Source organism: Elephas maximus, chromosome 2 (assembly GCF_024166365.1).
Source record: "Elephas maximus indicus isolate mEleMax1 chromosome 2, mEleMax1 primary haplotype, whole genome shotgun sequence".
Classification (NCBI taxonomy): domain Eukaryota; kingdom Metazoa; phylum Chordata; class Mammalia; order Proboscidea; family Elephantidae; genus Elephas; species Elephas maximus.
In genome coordinates this window covers 100998801-101018271 of record NC_064820.1, presented here as the reverse complement: position 1 = coordinate 101018271, position 19471 = coordinate 100998801, and the positions used below count along the sequence as shown (strand labels likewise).

The 19471-nt window shown below is 37.5% G+C and overlaps 1 protein-coding gene across 7 annotated transcripts in view; it reads left to right on the top strand.

Moving 5' to 3' along the window:
• The window catches only part of FAM172A (family with sequence similarity 172 member A), a 497808-nt gene that overhangs the window by 337881 nt on the left and 140456 nt on the right, over positions 1–19471 (top strand). For 5 of the 7 annotated variants that reach the window (XR_007515229.1, XM_049867989.1, XM_049867961.1 and 2 more), the window contains one exon: positions 6452–6536. Coding sequence is in view for 6 of the 7 variants with exons in the window: in XM_049867989.1 (XP_049723946.1) it covers positions 6452–6536 (85 nt within the window). In the remaining variant the exon portion in view is untranslated. Of the gene's footprint in view, positions 1–6451; positions 6537–7927; positions 7992–19471 lie in introns of all 7 variants that reach the window. The other 2 variants (XM_049867971.1, XM_049867980.1) reach the window with 1 other exon arrangement.

Here is a 19471-nt window from a genome sequence, read left to right as displayed (position 1 = left end):
TTCTCTTGTTATAATATATTATGTATGCATATAGTATACAGTAAGAACCTTGACTACAAAAGGTCTCAGTGTTAGGAAATTTTTAGTCCCTGATGTTTAATTTTTCCACCAGCTATTTAGCATTGGTGCTACTTAATTACAGGAAAGAACCTTAATGTACACTCTGTCCTGTCCTTTTCTTCTTGAAAGGCGGTCAGCGTGTGCCACTCTTAAATAGATTAGCTCAGTACTGCCAGTAGGGGGAGAAGTAAAAAAGCTGAAATAATGTTAAGCCTAACCCCTGAGCTAGGAGAAATCCCAGGGCTGGCCATGGTCCAGCCTCTGGCTAAGAAAGCTTCTTTTCACACTTGCTTAGGGGTGGTGAGCCTGAAAACTAACAAGGACTCGTCAGAGAGGCTCCCGTTTTTTTTTTTTTAAACTTTCAGCCCATTATTTCTTTCATTCCTGTTATAAGTGTCTGGCTTAGATTTTCTTTTTTATTTATATTTACCTTCCTGATATTATAAATAATTGCCATCAGCCTCCGCATCGTGTAGTCATTGTTTAATTAAATCGTATACTGACATTAATATGAATGAGCTGGTTGACCCACCTAGTTTTCTCCCAGTTTTTTTTTAATAGAAGATTCAGACGTTTAATTCAGCAGACCTCTCACCATGGAATTGTATGGTGGGTAGATTTCACCAGCCCTCGTGGTGACACTTGGTAAGGACTAGAGACTTGTTGTTTGTAAAGAGTATTGAATAGATGGAAGGACAAGGCTATATAATTCTAGAGTGTTACCATAATCTCACCAATCCGTTGTTACTGCTGTTGTTATTCTCCATTAGAAAAATCGCTTTCATTATGTAAAAGTCTAGAATACTTATACTCCATTCCTCATAATGCTATAAACATATCAGGATGTGTTTGGTTTTTGTTTTTCCCTTCATGTACTCTAACACGCAGGCATTTTCTGGCCATATTATTTGTCATATTTCTCCTTTCATAGCGTATCTACATTACATCCCTAAGTGCCTTTTCCAAGGACCTGAACTTTTTTAAGAGGAAGTTTCATTTTTTGCCTGTACTTTTTTTATTGTATTTATCTGTTCAGACAGATATGTGTCTAGCTCCCAGCATCATGTAAGTAGTGAAGTTCATAAATGAGCTGTTAGTTACCCTTTCCCACAGGTAGCCTATATGAAATTCACTACTTGCCCCAAATTAGAAATGTCCTTACTCATTGTTTTTTTTAATTGGGAGTTCTTTGTGTAAGTCTCATTTCAGGTGAAAAATAACACAAAATTCATTTAGATTTACACTTTTTAAGTATTTATAACTAAGACTGGATTAGGTGTCCCCCTCAAAAAATGATAATATATTAATCCGTGTATTTTTTCATCTGCTTGACATAGGCACTAGTTGAATTCATCTTAATCAAAACTACCATTAATTTTTTTGTGAACATGGCTTTTATAAAACTTTATAAATATACTGGTTCTTGAATATGTAAAGAAATAGTACAGTTTTGGGCACTTTAAAGAGATTCAGTAAATCGCAGCTCTTGTTGTTACCTTCTCATGCCCAAATAATATAAAGCATATAAATTGCATTCTCCTTTGGCTTATGAACTGTTTGCATATTCAAATATCTTACAAAAGGGAAGCACTATGATGTATTGGAAGTAATTCAGAACAAGGAATTAGGAGAACTAAGTTTTGATAATGATTCTGGCGTATTCACTTGCTGCTGCTGCTGCTGCTGCTGCTGCTGTTGTTGTTGTGTGCTATTGAGTTGATTCCAACTTATACCGACCCTATAGGACAGAGTAGAAGTACCCCCATAGGGTTTTCTAGGCTATAACCTTTATGGGACGAGATGGCCAGGCCTTTTCTCCCTCAGAGTGGCTGGTGGATTTGAACCACTGACCTTTCGATTGACAGCTGAGCCCTTAACCATTATGTTTCCAGGGCTCCTTTTATTGACTTGCTAGGTAAATCAATAATTAAGGAGTACGAGGTACTCTTGGTCAAGCCACTCCATCTTATAATCTTGGGCAAGCCACTCCATGTTTCTGGGCCTGTTTTATAATTGTGAGTTAGAAACAATAATTCCTGTTCCACCTACTTCATGAACTATTGTGAGAAATAAGGTGATGACCAAAAAGAAAATCCCTTGAGAAGCAAATGGTGCTACATAAATAGAAATGAAATGTATTGTTATAGAAAACACTATACTATCTCAGAGACAAAAATTATTAGATCATTCATAATGGAGCTTTGGAATTATCCCTGCACAGAGCTCTTCCCAAAAAATGAGAACAAAAGGGGAAATACAAAAATCTATGCTAGATACCCTTGTAGTAACCCACCTAAATATGTGTGAGCCCCTAGTAGAGATGATTTCTAAAGCCAATTCAGTGTGGTTTGACAAGAAAGAGTCTGGGTTTCCCAACACTCACGATGAAACTTCTTTCTTTCTTCTTAGTCCCTGTCCACTTCACAGGACTCCTTGAAGTAATGAGCAAACAAGCTTGGATTACAGAAAATAGAAAGGGCTTTATGTCTTGAGCAGGGGTGTTGGGATAGGGTAGCATTTGTGTCCCTCAGCATATTGCTTCCTCTGCCATCTCCTACCACAATTTCATTTGGAATCAGCTCAAAAGCTGAGATATTTTTCTAATATCCCTCCCATGAAGAAACACTGTAACTAAACCAGAATGTTATCCAAAAGTCTCTGTGCATTTGTCTCTTGAAAATTGGCTGCATTCTTTTACCAAACAGTGTTTTAAAATTTGGAAGTCGGACAGTGGTACAAATTGCTTACTCATTCCTATCATACTGTCAAGACTGAGTGAGCGAATGTCCTTTCCGGACATACCTCTGGCCTATAGAAGTCTCCATCAGTCTAGATAGCTCTACACAATGGTCATGAGCTCTTACCTGTCACCCTTACCTATTGCCATTCAGCTCTGAGTGTGAGTCCTAGAAACACAACCTGGTGAATTGTAGTTGTACTTTTCTGAGGACACAAAGCCTTCCATATTAAAGATTAACCTCTGAGGCAATGATGATTTTAATGAATTTAATTTTAATGAATTTAAATGTAAACTTAGCCGGGGCAGCAAGCATCTCCAGATAACTCCAAATAAGATAACTCCAAATACCTTGCACAAGAATTCTTACCATCTAGTTTTCTTTTTAAACTAATGTACTAAATTTAAACCTCTTTAGTTTTAATTTATTTCATGTCTACTCTGAAATATTGTCAACCCCTGGTTGAAATGTTTAAGGGCGTCACTCAGCATTGTGGCCTATAGATACTTCTAGTCAATAACAGTAGTTCTCAAACTTTTGTATTTCACAGAAAGGACAATTTATAACCACAAAAACCTGTAAGGTCATAATCTCAGAGTAAAAGATCTTTAAATTGAAAACCCTTAACTCTAAGAAACACTTGCTTCATTATCTTTATTTTTCTCTTTTTCCCTCAGAGCCAGAGAGATAAGAGTTACATGATTCATTCCAGTCTGCTGGCTCTGGCCAAGGGCTCCTTTCTCTATGCTTGTTGGTTGGGATGAGAGGGGCTGCATCTGAAGCTCCAGCATGGGTCTGTTGGTACCTCTTGTCCAGCATGTGCCTTGTTACCTGCTCAGGGCACCTTAGAATAAGATCTCCAGGGGGCTGGGAACACACTCCAGCATATTTGGAGTCTACATAGGGCTTTCTTAAGGGGCTGTTGACATCACCACCCAGGATACTTCATTACTGTTCTCCTGAACTTGGACCACAAAGAACTGGGGTGGGGGGCCAAAGTGGAACATTGAGAAGAAGGATAGAATAAGCATTAGAAAAACAGTCAAAAAGATTTGGTTTTCAAACTATAGAAGCACATCTCAGAATAGGGATTACATTTTATGAAATGAAATTTCAGACAGATTGAATTCATGTATAATAGTAAATGTTTTTCTTATCCTTATTTCTTTACATGTATTTTCCAGTATGCTCATATTGTTTTATTTCATTGTACACTATCACATGGCAAACATATTCTTATCTTGTTTTGCTCTTTTTTCTATATATTTTTCCTAGTGGGGTAAAAATGTATATACATTCATATATATATATACACACACACATATACACACACACATACACACCCGCTCTTCAGACCTACAGTATCAAATCTTTAAAATCCTACACAGACATTTTGTCTCTCCAGAAGACTTCTGGACATACTGAGTTTACCTACAGAGTGTTTATGTTCTATCCTATTTTTATTGGAGATTAAAGCAGAAGCTAAATAAAAACCAAAGTTTCAAAATCATAAAATTTTAACCTATATTTTGCTTTAAATGTGTATGTTAAAGGTGACCTAGATAAAGTTCATTTTGTTCAGGTTTTAAAGTCAGTAATAACAAGTTAGAAAATGATTAATTGCTTTCATATTATACTGTTATTATTTTTGTTGTGTGCCATCGAGCCGATTCCAACTCATAGCAACCCAATAACCATCACTTTTATTAATACTAGAAATTCCTGTAAGACATTGTTTTACATATGTGAGGTGTAGGTGCACAGTATTAAGACTGACATATCACCTGGATAATAGCCGACTTCCATCAGATTTGGAGGTACTAGTAGGATGAATAATAATTAAAATATATACCTAATCGCTGCCTGTCTGTAGTGCTAATTGCTGTCATTGAAAAGACTGAATTGTTTAAGAAAAAGAGAGAGAAAGAGAAAGTCATTCTTCACTGAAGCTATCTCCCTGTATCATTGGGAGCCTATTTTTAGTACCTATAGAAGTCATGATTTCTTGAATTTATTAGAGGCTGTGATGAACGATAAAACAAATCATCCATTTACATATCTTGACACTGCTTTGGAGAATACTTATTTCTTACAAGCAAGTGTCACATTGTATATAAAAGCTGGCTAATTGTGTGCTAATCTGCATTATCTAGAGCTCTCTGATGTGGTATTCTATCAATAGTAATATTAATTTTACTTATTTTAAATGTATGAAATATCTTCTAAAATCCTACTTCTTTTATAATTTCTGATCTCTTACATTGTATAATTTTGCATTCAGCTGCTAATTAAGATTAGGAATGCACATCATAGAATATGTATCCACTTTAAACCGTCAAGCTTTTGGGATACATGAAAATACTAATATTTTATCCATTTTAAATGTAAAAAGAGAGAAAGCATTTAAGAACATTACTAGACGTTGTGTTTGTTTTCATGTTTTTTTTTTTTTTTCCACACAGTTCAATAGTTTCATTGATCTACTGTTTCTTACAAAAATCTGGCATGCTTTGTGAACTTCACCTTCTAATCTCATACAGCAACTCTTCCTTTATGTTATTCCTGCTCTCCCTGGTCCCAGAACAGTAGGGTTGCCTTGACAAATCTATTCAAAAGCCATTCCTCGGCCTTTATTGGTGGGGACTGGGGCCTTTGAAATTCTCTCCTCACTGCAACACAGCTGACATCTTCTTCCAGACAGAATGAATTAAGGAAATACAATAAGACACTTGATCTACCAGTCAAGGATCTTTCCACAGTAAGGACGGATTCCATGGTGCACCACCAGGGCAGCAAGCATCTAAAAATACACAATACGTGCTTGTTTACCAGAATAGCAATCGGTGATTTTTCCAACATGATTGATGGGATGATTTCTTTTTTAAAAATCTGTCTGGAAATTCATTGTGTGTGTGTATGTATGTGTGTGTTGGGAAATTACCAAAGAAATATATGACGCTAATCACATTTTTTAACGGCCAGACTTCAAATACAGACTTAAAATGTATGGAAGGAATATAGATTTTTTTTAATTTCATTTGTCTGAGTTGTAAATCATCATTGCCTCAGAGGTTAATCTCTAATATGGAAGGCTTTGTGTCCCCAGACACATAGCTACAATTCACCAGGTTGTGTTTTCTTTTTAACTGTTTTGATATGGCCTTCACTGAACCAGGTTTAAGTAAAAGTTAAAAGATGATATATTTATTTGTGCCAAATTTTTAGGAATAAATGCAAAATTTATTTCTCCTAGGATTATACATACAAAGGATATAGTTTAGAAATGTAGTTATTCTTTCACATGATCAAATTAATATTTATTTCAACGAATTTCCTTTAACTATGATCTCGCTATGTATTTCATTACTCCTTAGCCATCTAACTTTCTCTTAGAAATATCCTGCATCATGGTTCACAGAAAGTTACACACCTTATTATTATGAGCACAGATGGTTGGCTGAATTGTAAAAGACAAACCTTTTCTACAGTCTTGTTGGTCATGAATAATTACTGTTTGCATAAGAAATTCTTTAAAGTGTATAGAAAAATGAATGCACTTGTAGTAGTTGATCGTATAGGATAATCTCTGTAGCCTAAAAATTTGGTCTTGGCTTCGATTGTTTCAACAGAGAATTGTCTCTGTTACATTGCAGAACTGTTGTAATTGGGTCTCCAGCTCAGAACCATTAGACACGTCAGTGGAGTCCATGCTGCCCGACTGTCCCCGAGTGTCAGCAGGTATGTGTTGGGTGTTCAAGGAGAGATGTGTGATTTTTTTTAAGGTGAAAATGTATTCTGATAAAAAGTACAACTTTATTTTGTGAATTAAGCGTGTTATTCTGTCTTGAATTGCTGAATGAATTCTTGGTAAGGTAAGGCATGACTCTAATCCACTATTAGAAATTTAAATAGTTTAAAATGCTTATCCAATAAGCTCAGTAAGCTTAGTAGTAAAAACAATTTAAAAGCAATGTGATAGTTGCTTTTGGAGCTTAGGGAGACAAAAAAGACATACGTAAATAAAAGGTTGACTCAGACAAGGACTGGGTAGCCACATGGGGTATTTCATAGGATATTTGTCTTTGATTGAGTACTAACTCAATGACAGGCAGAAGACGCTGTGAATTGAGAGAAGGGAGATTGCTGTGGCCTAGAGTATTTAGAAAAAACTTTCACGCAAAAGATTTTGGCTGAATCTTGGTGGTTGGATAGGATTGTGGGAAGTCATGCCAGGATGGCATTCTAGGCAAACGAAACGGCAGAATGCAAGGAGTAATGGCTAGATGGACTGGAAGATGTTTACAGGCCTTGCCCTGATGTCTGAAGGAAAGAGGTGGAGACTCCAGCCAGTTTAAGGAGGGCATTGACTTCCAGCCCATAGAGTTTATACTGTAGTCTCTAGGCAAGAGAAGCAGGTGACATTTGTCATTGCTTTCTGGTTTTGGCTTTCACACTTCCCAACCGATTTTGATGGTAGAAACAAAATGAATAGTGGTATCTGGTTATGGCTACAGAACAAAAATGGGCTTGCTCTGGTTATAGACGCCAGAAAATGAGTAGAAGTTTGGAACACAAACTATGAAACACTTGGAGGAGATAGCTAATCGCTAAGTACTTAGAAGTTGCAGACACATTTCCATATTTAAAAGAAATAATTTGGAGAAGCGTTCAAATACTACGTAAAGAACTACTGTCCTAACTAAGCTATCATTAAAACCTAAACTTCAACTGAACGTCACTGTCATTATAGCTAAACTTCACAGGCGTATCATCCAGGGTTCAAACAGAGAAGCAGATCCACTAGGAGAGATAAACCCATGTATATATATGAATGGTGTGTGTGTGTAAAATATAATATACATATTATATATAGTAAAGGATTTGTTTTAGGGATTTCACATAAGATTTGACCAGAGCTGGTCAAACAGTCATGTAAGGCTGTTGACTTTGCATCTGATACTGGAGCTTGAGTCAGCAGAGCAGACAGTTAGTAAGAGAAAATGGGTATAAAGTCAGGGAGAACAAGAATGAGCTGAAACCCATAAGCATGAGCTGGAGTCCATGAGGATAGTGTTCAACCTATGTCTATTCTTGTTGTCTCTGTCCTTGGTGGTGTGGATGTCCTGTAGAAGCCAGTGCCTTGTGTCATGGAACTAAATATACACACACCTGGCCACTGCCTCATAACAAAAGGTAAGCCAGCAAATAAGCAACACCTGTGTCAGCTAGAAATGACTGCGACCTCACTTTCACCCTCCATATCTTCTATAAGCATCTCTCCTGTGGTCCACCTAACTGGAAACATATGGAAAAGGAATTATGGGAATTGTAGTCTGGCCTAGCCAAGCTAACATATTACACAAACCATGACAGTCCACCCCTTACCAACTTGGCACTTATATACGTCTCCTTAAACCAGATTTAATCTCTAAATAGAGAAATAATAATAATAAAATCATCTTTCCACCTAACCGAATTCATCTATCCCACATACATCTGAAAACTTTTCCTAGAAGAGAGTACAAAGTTCCTTTTTTTGTCTTCAGATCATGATCATTCTTCTCACCTTTGGTATCATGGAATTTAAATACTGAGAAATAAAGCTAATTGCTATTGACACTTCTTATATTAATTATAAAGGAATGAGAGAGAAGAAAACAAAAATATTTCATTAATATATCTAACTATTGCATTCTTCATTTTTGCAGCTTATCCAATAGTTGTTTTGTTGTCGTGTGTTGTGAAGTCAATTCTGACACATAGTAACCCTATAGGACAGAGTAGAAGTGCCCTATAGGATTTCCTAGGCTGAAATCTTTACAGGAGATCACAAGATCTTTTCTCCCACTGAGTGGCTGGTGGGTTCGAATAGCAGATCTTGGAGTTAGCAGCCAGTCACTTAACCATTGTGCCACCAGGGTTCCTTCCTGTAGTTGTAGCTAGTATTTACTACTACCTTCTTCCACTTTTTTTTTCTTACACTATCCACTCCATATTCTCATTGCTCTCAACAGTCATCTGAGCTGTTCATGGTTCCTTGCCTGATGGAATGGTCCAAACCTTCATTTCTATTAGTCTAAGCCATTAGAAATCCTGCCTCAGTTAGGTCGTTGTGGCTTTTTGTTGACTTTAATCACAGGACATGGAAGTACTAAGGAGGTGCCATGGAGGATCTTCTATATTGCATACATAATTCTCCTTAACTTTATTGTGCAACTCAATTTTCCATTGGCCATCAAGATCACCCACCCTAGCCAGTATAGTAACACCCTCCATTGCCTCCATGGTTTAGTGGCATAAGGAGCCCGAACTGGCAAGATGGCAGTTCCAGCTTTCAGCTCAATGTCATCTGATGGAAGCATTTCTCCCTTTGGAACTAAAACTTCTAGACCAACAGAGCCTAAAGTCATGGGAATGTGATGCAGCAGTTTTACTAGCGGATCACTAAGGGTAATAGTGAGAGGAGCCACCCCCATTGCCACTCTTTAATTCACAGATCTGGGAGAAGTAGCACTATATATTAAATGCTAATTTAGATTAAATACCACATCCTGGAGGACATTGATCCAACCCCCCATGGTCTTGTCACCCATCAGGAACCATAAATGAGTTTTCAAAAGATCATTCCACCATTCTGTCAAGACTGCTGCTTCAGGATAATGAGGAACATAGACAAGTGAATGTTGGCAGACCTCAGATTCTCCCTTGTCCTCTCTCTTGCTCACTCTCATGAAAGCCAGCAGCCATGCGTGAGCTGCTCCCTGGACAGGCCCATGTGGGAAGTAACTGGTGTCTCTGGCGATGAGCCAGCAAGAACCTGATGCTTGCCATCAGCCACGTGAGTGACCTTGGAAGGGGATATGCTCCCAGCTGAGCCTTGAGATGACTATAGCCCTAGCCAACAACTGATTGCAGTCTCTGAGAGACCCCGTGCTAGAGTGACCCAGTCACACCATGCCCACATTTCTGAGCCACAGAACTGGAATGATAAATTGCTTTAAACTGTCAAGTTTTGGGGTGATTTTTATGCAGCACTGTATAATCAGCAGAACAGATTTAAACTTCAACTCTTGTGGTCACTCAGGCCTAAGCAGAAAAAACCTTAGCCTTTTTTGAGACTAAAGCTTTGTAAGATTCATCTTAGCTCTGCTACCTAGGGCTAAGATCTATTCTTTTTCTGACTATACTGTACTGTTAGTTACTGTTGAGTCTGTTCTGACTCATGGTGACTCCATGTATGCAGAGTAGAACTGCTTCATAGGGTTTTGAGGCTCTGACCTTTCAGAAGCAGATCACCAGGCCTTACTTCCAAAGCATCTCTGGGTGGGTTTGAACTGCCAACCTTTTGGCTAGTAGTCCAACACTTAGTCATTGCACTACCCAGATAATTCTCTTTTTCTAAAGAGGGGCTTTCTCCCTCACTGCTGGTTTAGACTTTGTTATACAATTTATCAGAAAAAAGATATTAAGTTTCTTCTTTATCACAGTCACTTGATCTTATATGAATCCTCTTAACTATTCAGCTTTTCTCTGACCAGTTTTTTTCTTAAGATAGAACTTGATAGTCCCTATAACCTTCTCTTCCCTGTGAGTTTTTATTCAAACAGTGTTCGCTTAAATCAGAAGGTGATTTCATATATACTCCCCAGCATATATCCATTCAATCCTTAAATATTTATTGGCCACTTATTATGTTCCAGGCGCTATTCTGGAAGTTCGGGACATAACAGCGAACAAAAGCTTGTCGCGACTCTCTTTTTTCCCAGAAAGAAAAAAAAGAATTGTTTCCTGGCCCTTTGTTAATGGGTAGTTTCCTCCTTTTGAAACTGGTATCAACATTAAAAAAAAAAAAAAAATTAGGTTACATCAAATAAGAAAAGACTTAGGCCAGCACCCCCAGCATTTTTCATGGCAGCTTATGAAGACTGAACAGTTTTTAAACCAAAATCAGTAGTTTCCCTCAAAGAGTCATTAAAAGATGTTAAATAAGAGGTATGGCATGATGAAAGTGGGATTTAAAGATTAATTTAGTAAATGGATGAAAGAGGAGTAAGAAGCTGGAGACAGTAGGCCCAGTTAGCTGGCTGTGCAAATAAAACAAGTATATGGGGTTGATGGTGTGAATTGGAGCAGTGGCAATGGAGAGGACAGGAGAGCTACAACAACTGTTACTCAGAAAGAATCCACACTCCTTGATGACAAATAGATTGGGTATAAAGGCTGAGGGAAAGGGAGGAGACAATGAAAAGCTACAGTATAAGTGACTGGGAAGATGAAAATACCCTTGCCAGAAGTAAGATAAAAAAATAGAGGGGGAAATCAATTAAGGGCAAGAGATGATGAAATCGTTGTATGACCTATTTGATTGAGTTGGTGGCAATTGTGGTGATGACAGGAAATTCTCATGGAAATAACTAAACTTTGTTGAACTATCTTTGAAACACCTAAAATTCTCTGGTCAATTCTCCTGTTATCCATAATTTAAAATGGTAATATTATTTGAAGATGTCAGCATGCGCCCAGGCCAAACCCATTGCCATCAAGTCAATTCTGACTCATAATGACCCTATAGGACAGAGTAGAACTGCCCTGTAGGATTTCCAAGGCTGTAATCTTTACGGAAGCAGGCTGCCACATCTTTCTCCCACAGGGTGGCTGGTGGGTTTGAAATAAGGACCTTTGGTTAGCAGCTGAGTGATTAACCACTGCACCACCAGGGCACTGACCACAAATAACTAATGGATCTATGGGTTGTGATAGCAAATGACATTACCTAAAAATACCCATTTTACACTGTATTTTTTCCTTTATGACAATCCGTTTCCCTTTAAAAAAAAAAAAAAAAAGGATCTGTCGCTCAAAATAGCTTCATTTCATAAATGGAATTTACCTGTGAATATATATATTTAAAAGCAGGTATAATAAAATTTTTAATTGTGCTTAAAATATCATGATTATTTTCATCATACAGTCATAGTGTTTTCATTTTTCTTTTTGAAAGCAACTGTAGTACTTGACAACTCCACACTTATGAGTTGGCAATGTTGCATCTTATCCTTAAAATGAAGAATGACTCTCAGTTGTTATAACATACAGTTAATGGCAGATATTTGAGGGGTTTTCAATCCATGTCAAGTGACTGGTTCCCCATTTCTTTCTATTTATAGTATTTCCTACTGTAAAATTGGCCAGTTGAATACAGTGTTACCTAGAGGATGATATAATTAATTACTGTTTATTAAATAACTTACATTCTGTATGTGTGTGTGTGTATTTAATAAAATGGCAATAGCAAATGTCTGCCTCACATATCTTAATAGAAATGTTATGAGGACCATTTTTACAATATCTGGAGGAATATTTTGAGTTCATCAGAAGGAAGAAACTATGAAAATGTTATGGAGTGCCGTATGTTTTAATTAGTTATCTTAGAATTTAAGGCTGTCATTTATTTTTAAACTATCATTGATTATTTTAATTCTATAGGATTGAAAAAGCATTTGTGGAAATATTCTTTTACTCCTGTTACTAATTCTTTTTTTATAAATTAGAAATAACTTATTTATTCATGTTTTTCTATATTCCCTATGACATTGACAAGGGTCACAAAATATTACACAGAAACCAGAGACACAAAAAGATAGAAAATACAGTGAAGAAATCAAAAGCAAAAACTAATAGTCAAAAAAAAACATGTTCGGTAAGACATAGAAATCTCTGGAAACAATAAAGCCGAAATAGACATTGGGGTAGCAGTAAAGATGAAATTAGAAATGATCTTGTGTGGTGTACTGCTCCCCAAAAAGAGTTAATATAATTTTTAACTGTGTATGAGGAGACATTCCCCTAGGGTGAAAGGAAAGTAAAATATAAATGTTTGAAAACAGACAAGGTTACAGAGGATTGATATCTTCTAACTTCTAAAAAGTCTAAGCACAGCTTGCTTTGACTGACAGGTTTTTTTCAGACTGGTTCCAACCGGGGCTAAGTTTGGGTACGTGCTGCTGCTAAGGCTGTTATACTCCCCACCCCCTACGCCCCGGTTGTGCTTCCTAAATGTCTCTCTGGGTGTGTGTATTCAGTCTTCATGCAGTCATTCAACAACTGCTTACCGTGCACCAGACGTTGTCCTAGGTGCTGGGAATATTGCAGTGAATTTCGACAAGTAAAAAGCCCACACAGAGCTTGCATTCTAGTAGGGGAGACAGACAATAAACAAGATAGATAAGAATATTATATAGTATACTGTTGTTGTTGCTGTTGTTGTTAGGTGCCATCAAATCAGTTCCAACTTGTAGCCACCCTATGAGCAGCAGAGGGAAATGCTGCCCGGTCCTGCACCATCCTCACAATCATTTTATGTTTGAGCCCATTGTTGCTGCCACTGTATAAATCCCATCTTGTTGAGGGTCTTCCTCTCTTTCGCTGACCCTCTACTTTACGAAGCATGATGTCCTTTTCCGGGGACCGGTCCCTCCTGATAACATGTCCAAAGTATCCCTTGCTTCTAAGGAACATTCTGGCTTCATTTTTTCCAAGACAGGTTTATTTGTTCTTTTGGCAATCTATGGTATATTCAGTATTCTTCCCTAACACCGTAATTCAAATGTATCAATTCTTCAGTTTTCATTATTCATTGTCCAGCTTTCGCATGAATATGAAGTAAACGAAAATATCATAGCTTGGATCAGACACACCTTAGTCCTCAAGGTGACATCTTTGCTTTTTAACACTTTAAAGAGCTCTTTCCAAAAAAAACCAAACCCAGTGCTATTAAGTCAGTTCTGACTCATAATGACCCCATAGAACAGAGTAGAACTTCCCCACAGGGTTTCCAAGGCTGTAAATCTTTACAGAAGCAGGCTGCTGCACCTTTCTCCCATGGAGCAGCTGGTGGGCTGGTGGATTCCAACCACTGACCTTTTGGTTACCAGCTGAGCACTTTAACCACTTCACCACCAGGGCGCCTTTCAAAGAGGCCATTAGAGAGTGGTAATTGGTGGGAGAAAATACAAAGCAGGAAAAGGGTACTGAAGTATTGTGTAAGTGGAAGGGAGGCTTTGAATTTTTAGGTTGGTGGCTAGGGAAGGTGTCACTGACAATATACATTTCTAGGCTTTCCTTGTGGTTTTGACTTCTCCCACTTCCTGCTCATAAAGACAGTATTTGCCTATCTGACTTCAAAGATCTTTTTCGTAGACTTCATAGTACCTATTCAGCTCTGAAATCTGTACCTTATTCCCTGCTAGCAGCCTCTTGTTCTGGGTCATTGAAAACCTGACCTTCTCCCCATACCTCTTCATCAGTCCTCTAGTATTTGCCTAAGGAATGGCTACCAACAAGTTATTAAGATTATTTCACTATTTCTTAAGAAGCACATATGGAAAATTATAACATTCATACAGCATTCTGGGACAGAGGCTCTTGCCATTCCAAGCCCATCCTGGCTAACATGAAGGGCGAGGGAATCAGTATCTTGACATACCTGCAATTTCTGTGTACTAGGTACACAGGATGGGAAGCTCTACCTTACAGATTAATTTTCCACCTACTGTTAAGAAAATACCTGGACCCAGATTCACTAAAACCATATGGCTAAAAGCCTGATACCTGTCAACATATTTCCTCCCAAAACTTGTATCCATTTCATTGTTCTTTGCCCTTGCCATGGCGCAAGACAGACTTTTCGCTTTTTTTCCGCAGATATAGAACATTTGGTAAAAATCTGGGCACCTCAAAGTTAGAAGGATAATGTTTTTGTTGTTACTTGCTGTCAAGTCGATTCCAACTCATGGCGACCACGTGTGTGCAGAGTAGAACTGCTCTTCTTAGAGTTTCATAGCTGGGATCTCTAGGTTAGTAGTCCCATGCTTAACAATTCACACCACCCAGGGACTCCTAGAAAGATTAAGTTTGAAAAAAAATGCATAATGTAGAGAAAAAAAAAAACTATAATAGAGATCTTAGGGTTAAAATTACTATATTCAGATGGGTCTATCTTGGTACTGGAAATAGAAGGGGGCCATTGATAACATATACTTAACTATCAAGTCCCATTTCTCCCAGCAGAAAGTGTGTACATGGAAAGTTAGCAATTATGAGGTGAATTTGAATTGTAGACAGCCTACTGATGTAACCTTAATTTTTCTTTGCTTAAATAATCCAGATTGATGGTTGACTGAACATTCTTAGTATTTGCTAAATATTCACTTCACTTTACTGCTGAAAATACCCCTTGAGGAAACGACACTAAGGAGTTATATCTCTTCTTTGTTAGTGAATAATCACTTCCTTCTAAAGATAGCAGTGAAAAATAAACAGTAATTGCTTCTAGAATGTGCTGTCGTTCAGAATGTGTGGGCAAGTTGAGCTGTCTAATATGTTTTTAGACACAACTCAAATTAATTAGGCAATTGAAAATCTATACTTTGCCTTGTAAACAGACCTTAAAATTCAAGGCATATTGGTATATATGAAACTGTACCACTTTTTGACTACATGTACGGTTCAAGAACTATAGCATTTCCCTTTCCACTCAAAAGATACATATCCTAATCCTTTAAGTGATGTTTTCATGAACCAAATAACACTTTTCAGGCATTTTTGTTCATTAGTGTAAAATTGGCCTTATAGCTTTTATTCATCAGTTACTTCTCCTAGTCATTGCTCTATGCTACCTTATAATTATTAGTTAATGTAAGGGATGAGTATTCTAAAAGTTGACCACCCAGAATTCTTGTGTTTTCAGTGAATCATTCATTATAAATAGCTAGAACCAGAAACTATGGGGAAGTAACTGACTAGAGAGCCATTTAAGGTAACCTATATGGTCTTCATTTATGTAGCTCACTAACATTTGTCCTTATTATATATATTTAATCAGGTTTACTATTACCCTGTGATTTTGACTCTTTCAGTTTCCCAGTAATCACAGTGAATATCAGTAGTCTTACTCTAGAAATCTCACTTTAAAAAAAAATTAAAAATAGCCACCAAGTTTTTTTACAGCTTTCTGAACCAATTTGTGAAAAATCCTTTGAAGAATTTGGCAGTAAAGGTGGCAACTCTTCTTTACTGAGCTAACTCTTCCTTTTAAAGATAAAGCAACTTAAAACTAATTATTTGTACAGTGTTTTTATATAAATAACTGAATAATATGAATTTATATTTGAAAATTATGTTATGAGTTAATATGGAAGAACTTCCCCCATAGTACTGCCTCATAGCTCTTAATGCTATGTTCGTAATTGTTGGAAAAGTAAGTCAGGGACCAATGGTACATAAGACAGAAATTTTCATCGTTTTTACCATATGTTAGGTATTGATCTCCCTTCCCATGGCTGCCTGTGTTTTACTTGTCCTTTATTTCTCCTTCCCTTTCTCAGCTCTGTCAGTGCTACTGCTCTTGGTGGGTCTCTCTGTATCTGTATATTGCACTCTGACTCTCTCTTATCTGGTTTAGTCTCCATGTATGGCTCTTAGTTTTTTCCTTCTGTGTCTCACTGGCTTCCAGTCTCTCATATCTGAAGAGTCTATGTACTGCCACAGCTGTTTTCCCCTGCTTGACCTGTGTGGTTGCCTGGGTCCACTTGCCCTTCACTTCTCTTTAACTGTGTGATATGTGCCTCCCTCAAGCTCAAGGTGTCCATCTGCTCTTGACTACACATTCCACCCGCTCCAGTCTACACCCTCTCTGCCTGCTCGGTCTGTCTTGTCACAAACAGACTGCCATTAAGTCAACAGTGATAATCTGTATACTGGCAAAAATGCTTCCAAACTATACTTCTTCAGAGGAGCTGTGTTGTTTCCTAGAGGTGAGTCAGAACATCTACGGTGAATATCTCTTGCTACCAAAATGAAAATTGAAAGTGAACATTAGACACTACAGATAGGCCAAGCATTTTCTATTTGTAAAATCCCAAAATGTTCTAAGTTGACTGTCAGCTCTTTAAAAGCAGGAATAGATTTTAAAGTTTTTGTTTCATCATATTTCTTAAAATATAGTCATTTTTTAGGAAAATATTTCTATTTAAAGGTAAATTTTAAGAGATAATTTAATTGGTCAATGACTTTAGTTTCTAGGTGTGAAAATTGAGTTAACTCATATTTGATATCTAAATATTCTCTGAGAATTTGTACTAGTATCGCTAGCCATATTATCTGTTAATTTTCCTCTCAGCTGTACACATATCACCCCAACTGTTCAATATTTTGTACCAGTAGTAAAGAAATTGTATACCAACTAGTTTATAGATGTTTTAGGAAATTGCATGGTACAGTCCTTGGCATAATTCAGTTGTACTGTACATTTTCTTAATTTCTACAGTATTATAAAAGTGATTTGTTAAAAAATTGGGCAAATAAACATATACACTATTTTGAACTTTCTATAACAATGATTTCTATAGGTGAAACCTTTGATAAGAGACCCCAAATTAAAATTTTCTAATTACCTTCTAAAATTAATACTCGCTTAGAAATTCTTTTATTACTGGCTAGTGTTTAAGAAGAAATATTTTAAAAATTCAGATTTTCTATTAAGAAAACATTCTTCATCCCACTTTGAATAGTGGCATCTGGGGTCTTAAATGCTAGCAAGCAGCCATCTAAGATGCATCAATTGATCTCAACCCACCTGGACCAAAGGAAAATGAAGAACACCAAGGACACAAGGCGATTACAAGCCCAAGAGACAGAAAGGGCAACATGAACCAGAGACTGCATCATCCTGAGACCAGAAGAACTAGATGGTGCCCAGCTACAACCAATGACTGCCCTGACAGGGAACACAACAGAGAACCCCTGAGGGAGCAGGAGAGCAGTGGGATGCAGACCTCAAATTCTCATAAAAAGACCAGACTTAATGGTCTGACTGAGACTAGAAGGACCCCAGGGGTCATGGCCCCCAGACCTTCTGTTGCCCCAGGACAGGAACCATTCCCGAAGCCAACTGTTCAGACATGGATTGTACTGGGCAATGGGTTGGAGAGGGATGCTGGTGAGGAGTGAGCTTCTTGGGTCAGGTGGACACTTGAGACTATGTTGGCATCTCTTGCCTGGAGGGGAGATGAGAGGGTGGAGGGGTTAGAAGCTGGCGAAATGGACACGAAAAGAGAAAGTGGAGAGAGAGAGCGGGCTGTCTTATTAGGGGGAGAGTAATTGGGAGTGTGTAGCAAGGTGTATATGGGTTTTTGTGTGAGAGACTGACTTGATCTGTAAACTTTCACTTAGAGCACAATAAAAATTACTAAAAAAAAAAAAGATCAGGCTTGCTAGTTTGACCGAGACTGGAGAAACCCTGAGAGTATGGCCCCCGGACACCCTTTCAGCTGAGTAATGAGGTCACTCCTGAGGTTCACCCTTCAGCCAAAGATTGAACAGGCCCACGGAGCAAAACAAAACTAAAGGGGCGCAGCAGCCCTGGGCCAGGGACTGGAAGGCAGGAGGGAACAGGAAAGCTGGTAACAGGGAACCCAGGTTTGAGAAGGGAGAGTGTCGACATGTCGTGGGGCTGTTAACCAACATCATGAAACAATGTGTGTACTAACTGTTTGATGAGAAACTAGTTTGTTCTGTAAACCTTCATCTAAAGTTTAATAAAAAAGAAAATGTTTTGCACCAAAAAAAAAAAATTCAGATTTTTACTTTTAGTTTCTTTTAATAAATTGTCTTCCAGAAGATTTAAAGTCTTCTTTCAACTTTAATTTGTGTGGCATGGTAGCCACATCTTTCCTGTTTTGTTTCCAGAGGAAACATGATTAAATTTAAAATAAGACATTGTGAATATAAGACCACAAATATAAGTAATTAAATGTAATCAGAATATAAGGAAGCTATTTGTGAAATTAGGTGATATGCAGTTTGAATTTTACAGTGATAAATATAGACTTCTATAACCACTGAAGTTTAGTTTTTGCAACACTTCTCTTATGAAGGAATAATCCCCCAGAGTTTTTTGTTTTTCTTTAGAAACAATATCCATCAGGTAAAATCAACACAGGGACTAGAGCTTAAATTTTAGAAAATCTAAATTTAATTATTTTTACCAATTAATTAATTATTTTAGGTTCCCCCCCACCAAAAAAAAACTAATCAGCATGTCTTATTCCAAACTTCAGTTACTCTTGGTTCTGTTGAGATGAGTAACCGTAAAAATTTGTTCTTTGATTCCACAAAAATTTACTGAGCACCTAGTAGGTGCTAGGCACTAGTCTAGACTCTAAGGGTATAAAAATTTCTAAGACATGACTCCTGCCTCTCAAGGAGCTCACAGTCTGCTATGCAGAAGTCTGGTGCTTATTGCAAAGAATCTCCTTATTCTCAGAGAATGACCATTGAAATGGGGGGCAGGTGAGGTAGAGGAAGGTTAAGGATTTATAAACTCTTTCAGGACCTAAGAGTAATTCTTAGTTCACTGTCGTCGTCCTCTATTAAATAGTATTCCTATGCTATCTAAAACCTTAGTACATTTTCCGAGAGTATCCACCTTCCTTCCATACTATTGTAAGAACCTGACTTTTACTGGAGGTATATGTTCCAAATGAATGTATGTTACTTATCTCAAATTCTTTGATGTAAGTTAGTAAATATTTATGAAGAAGAGCTTTGGATTTATCAGAACCATGGCATTTTGTAGTCTCCCTCATATATGGAGAATTAGTTCTATCACATGG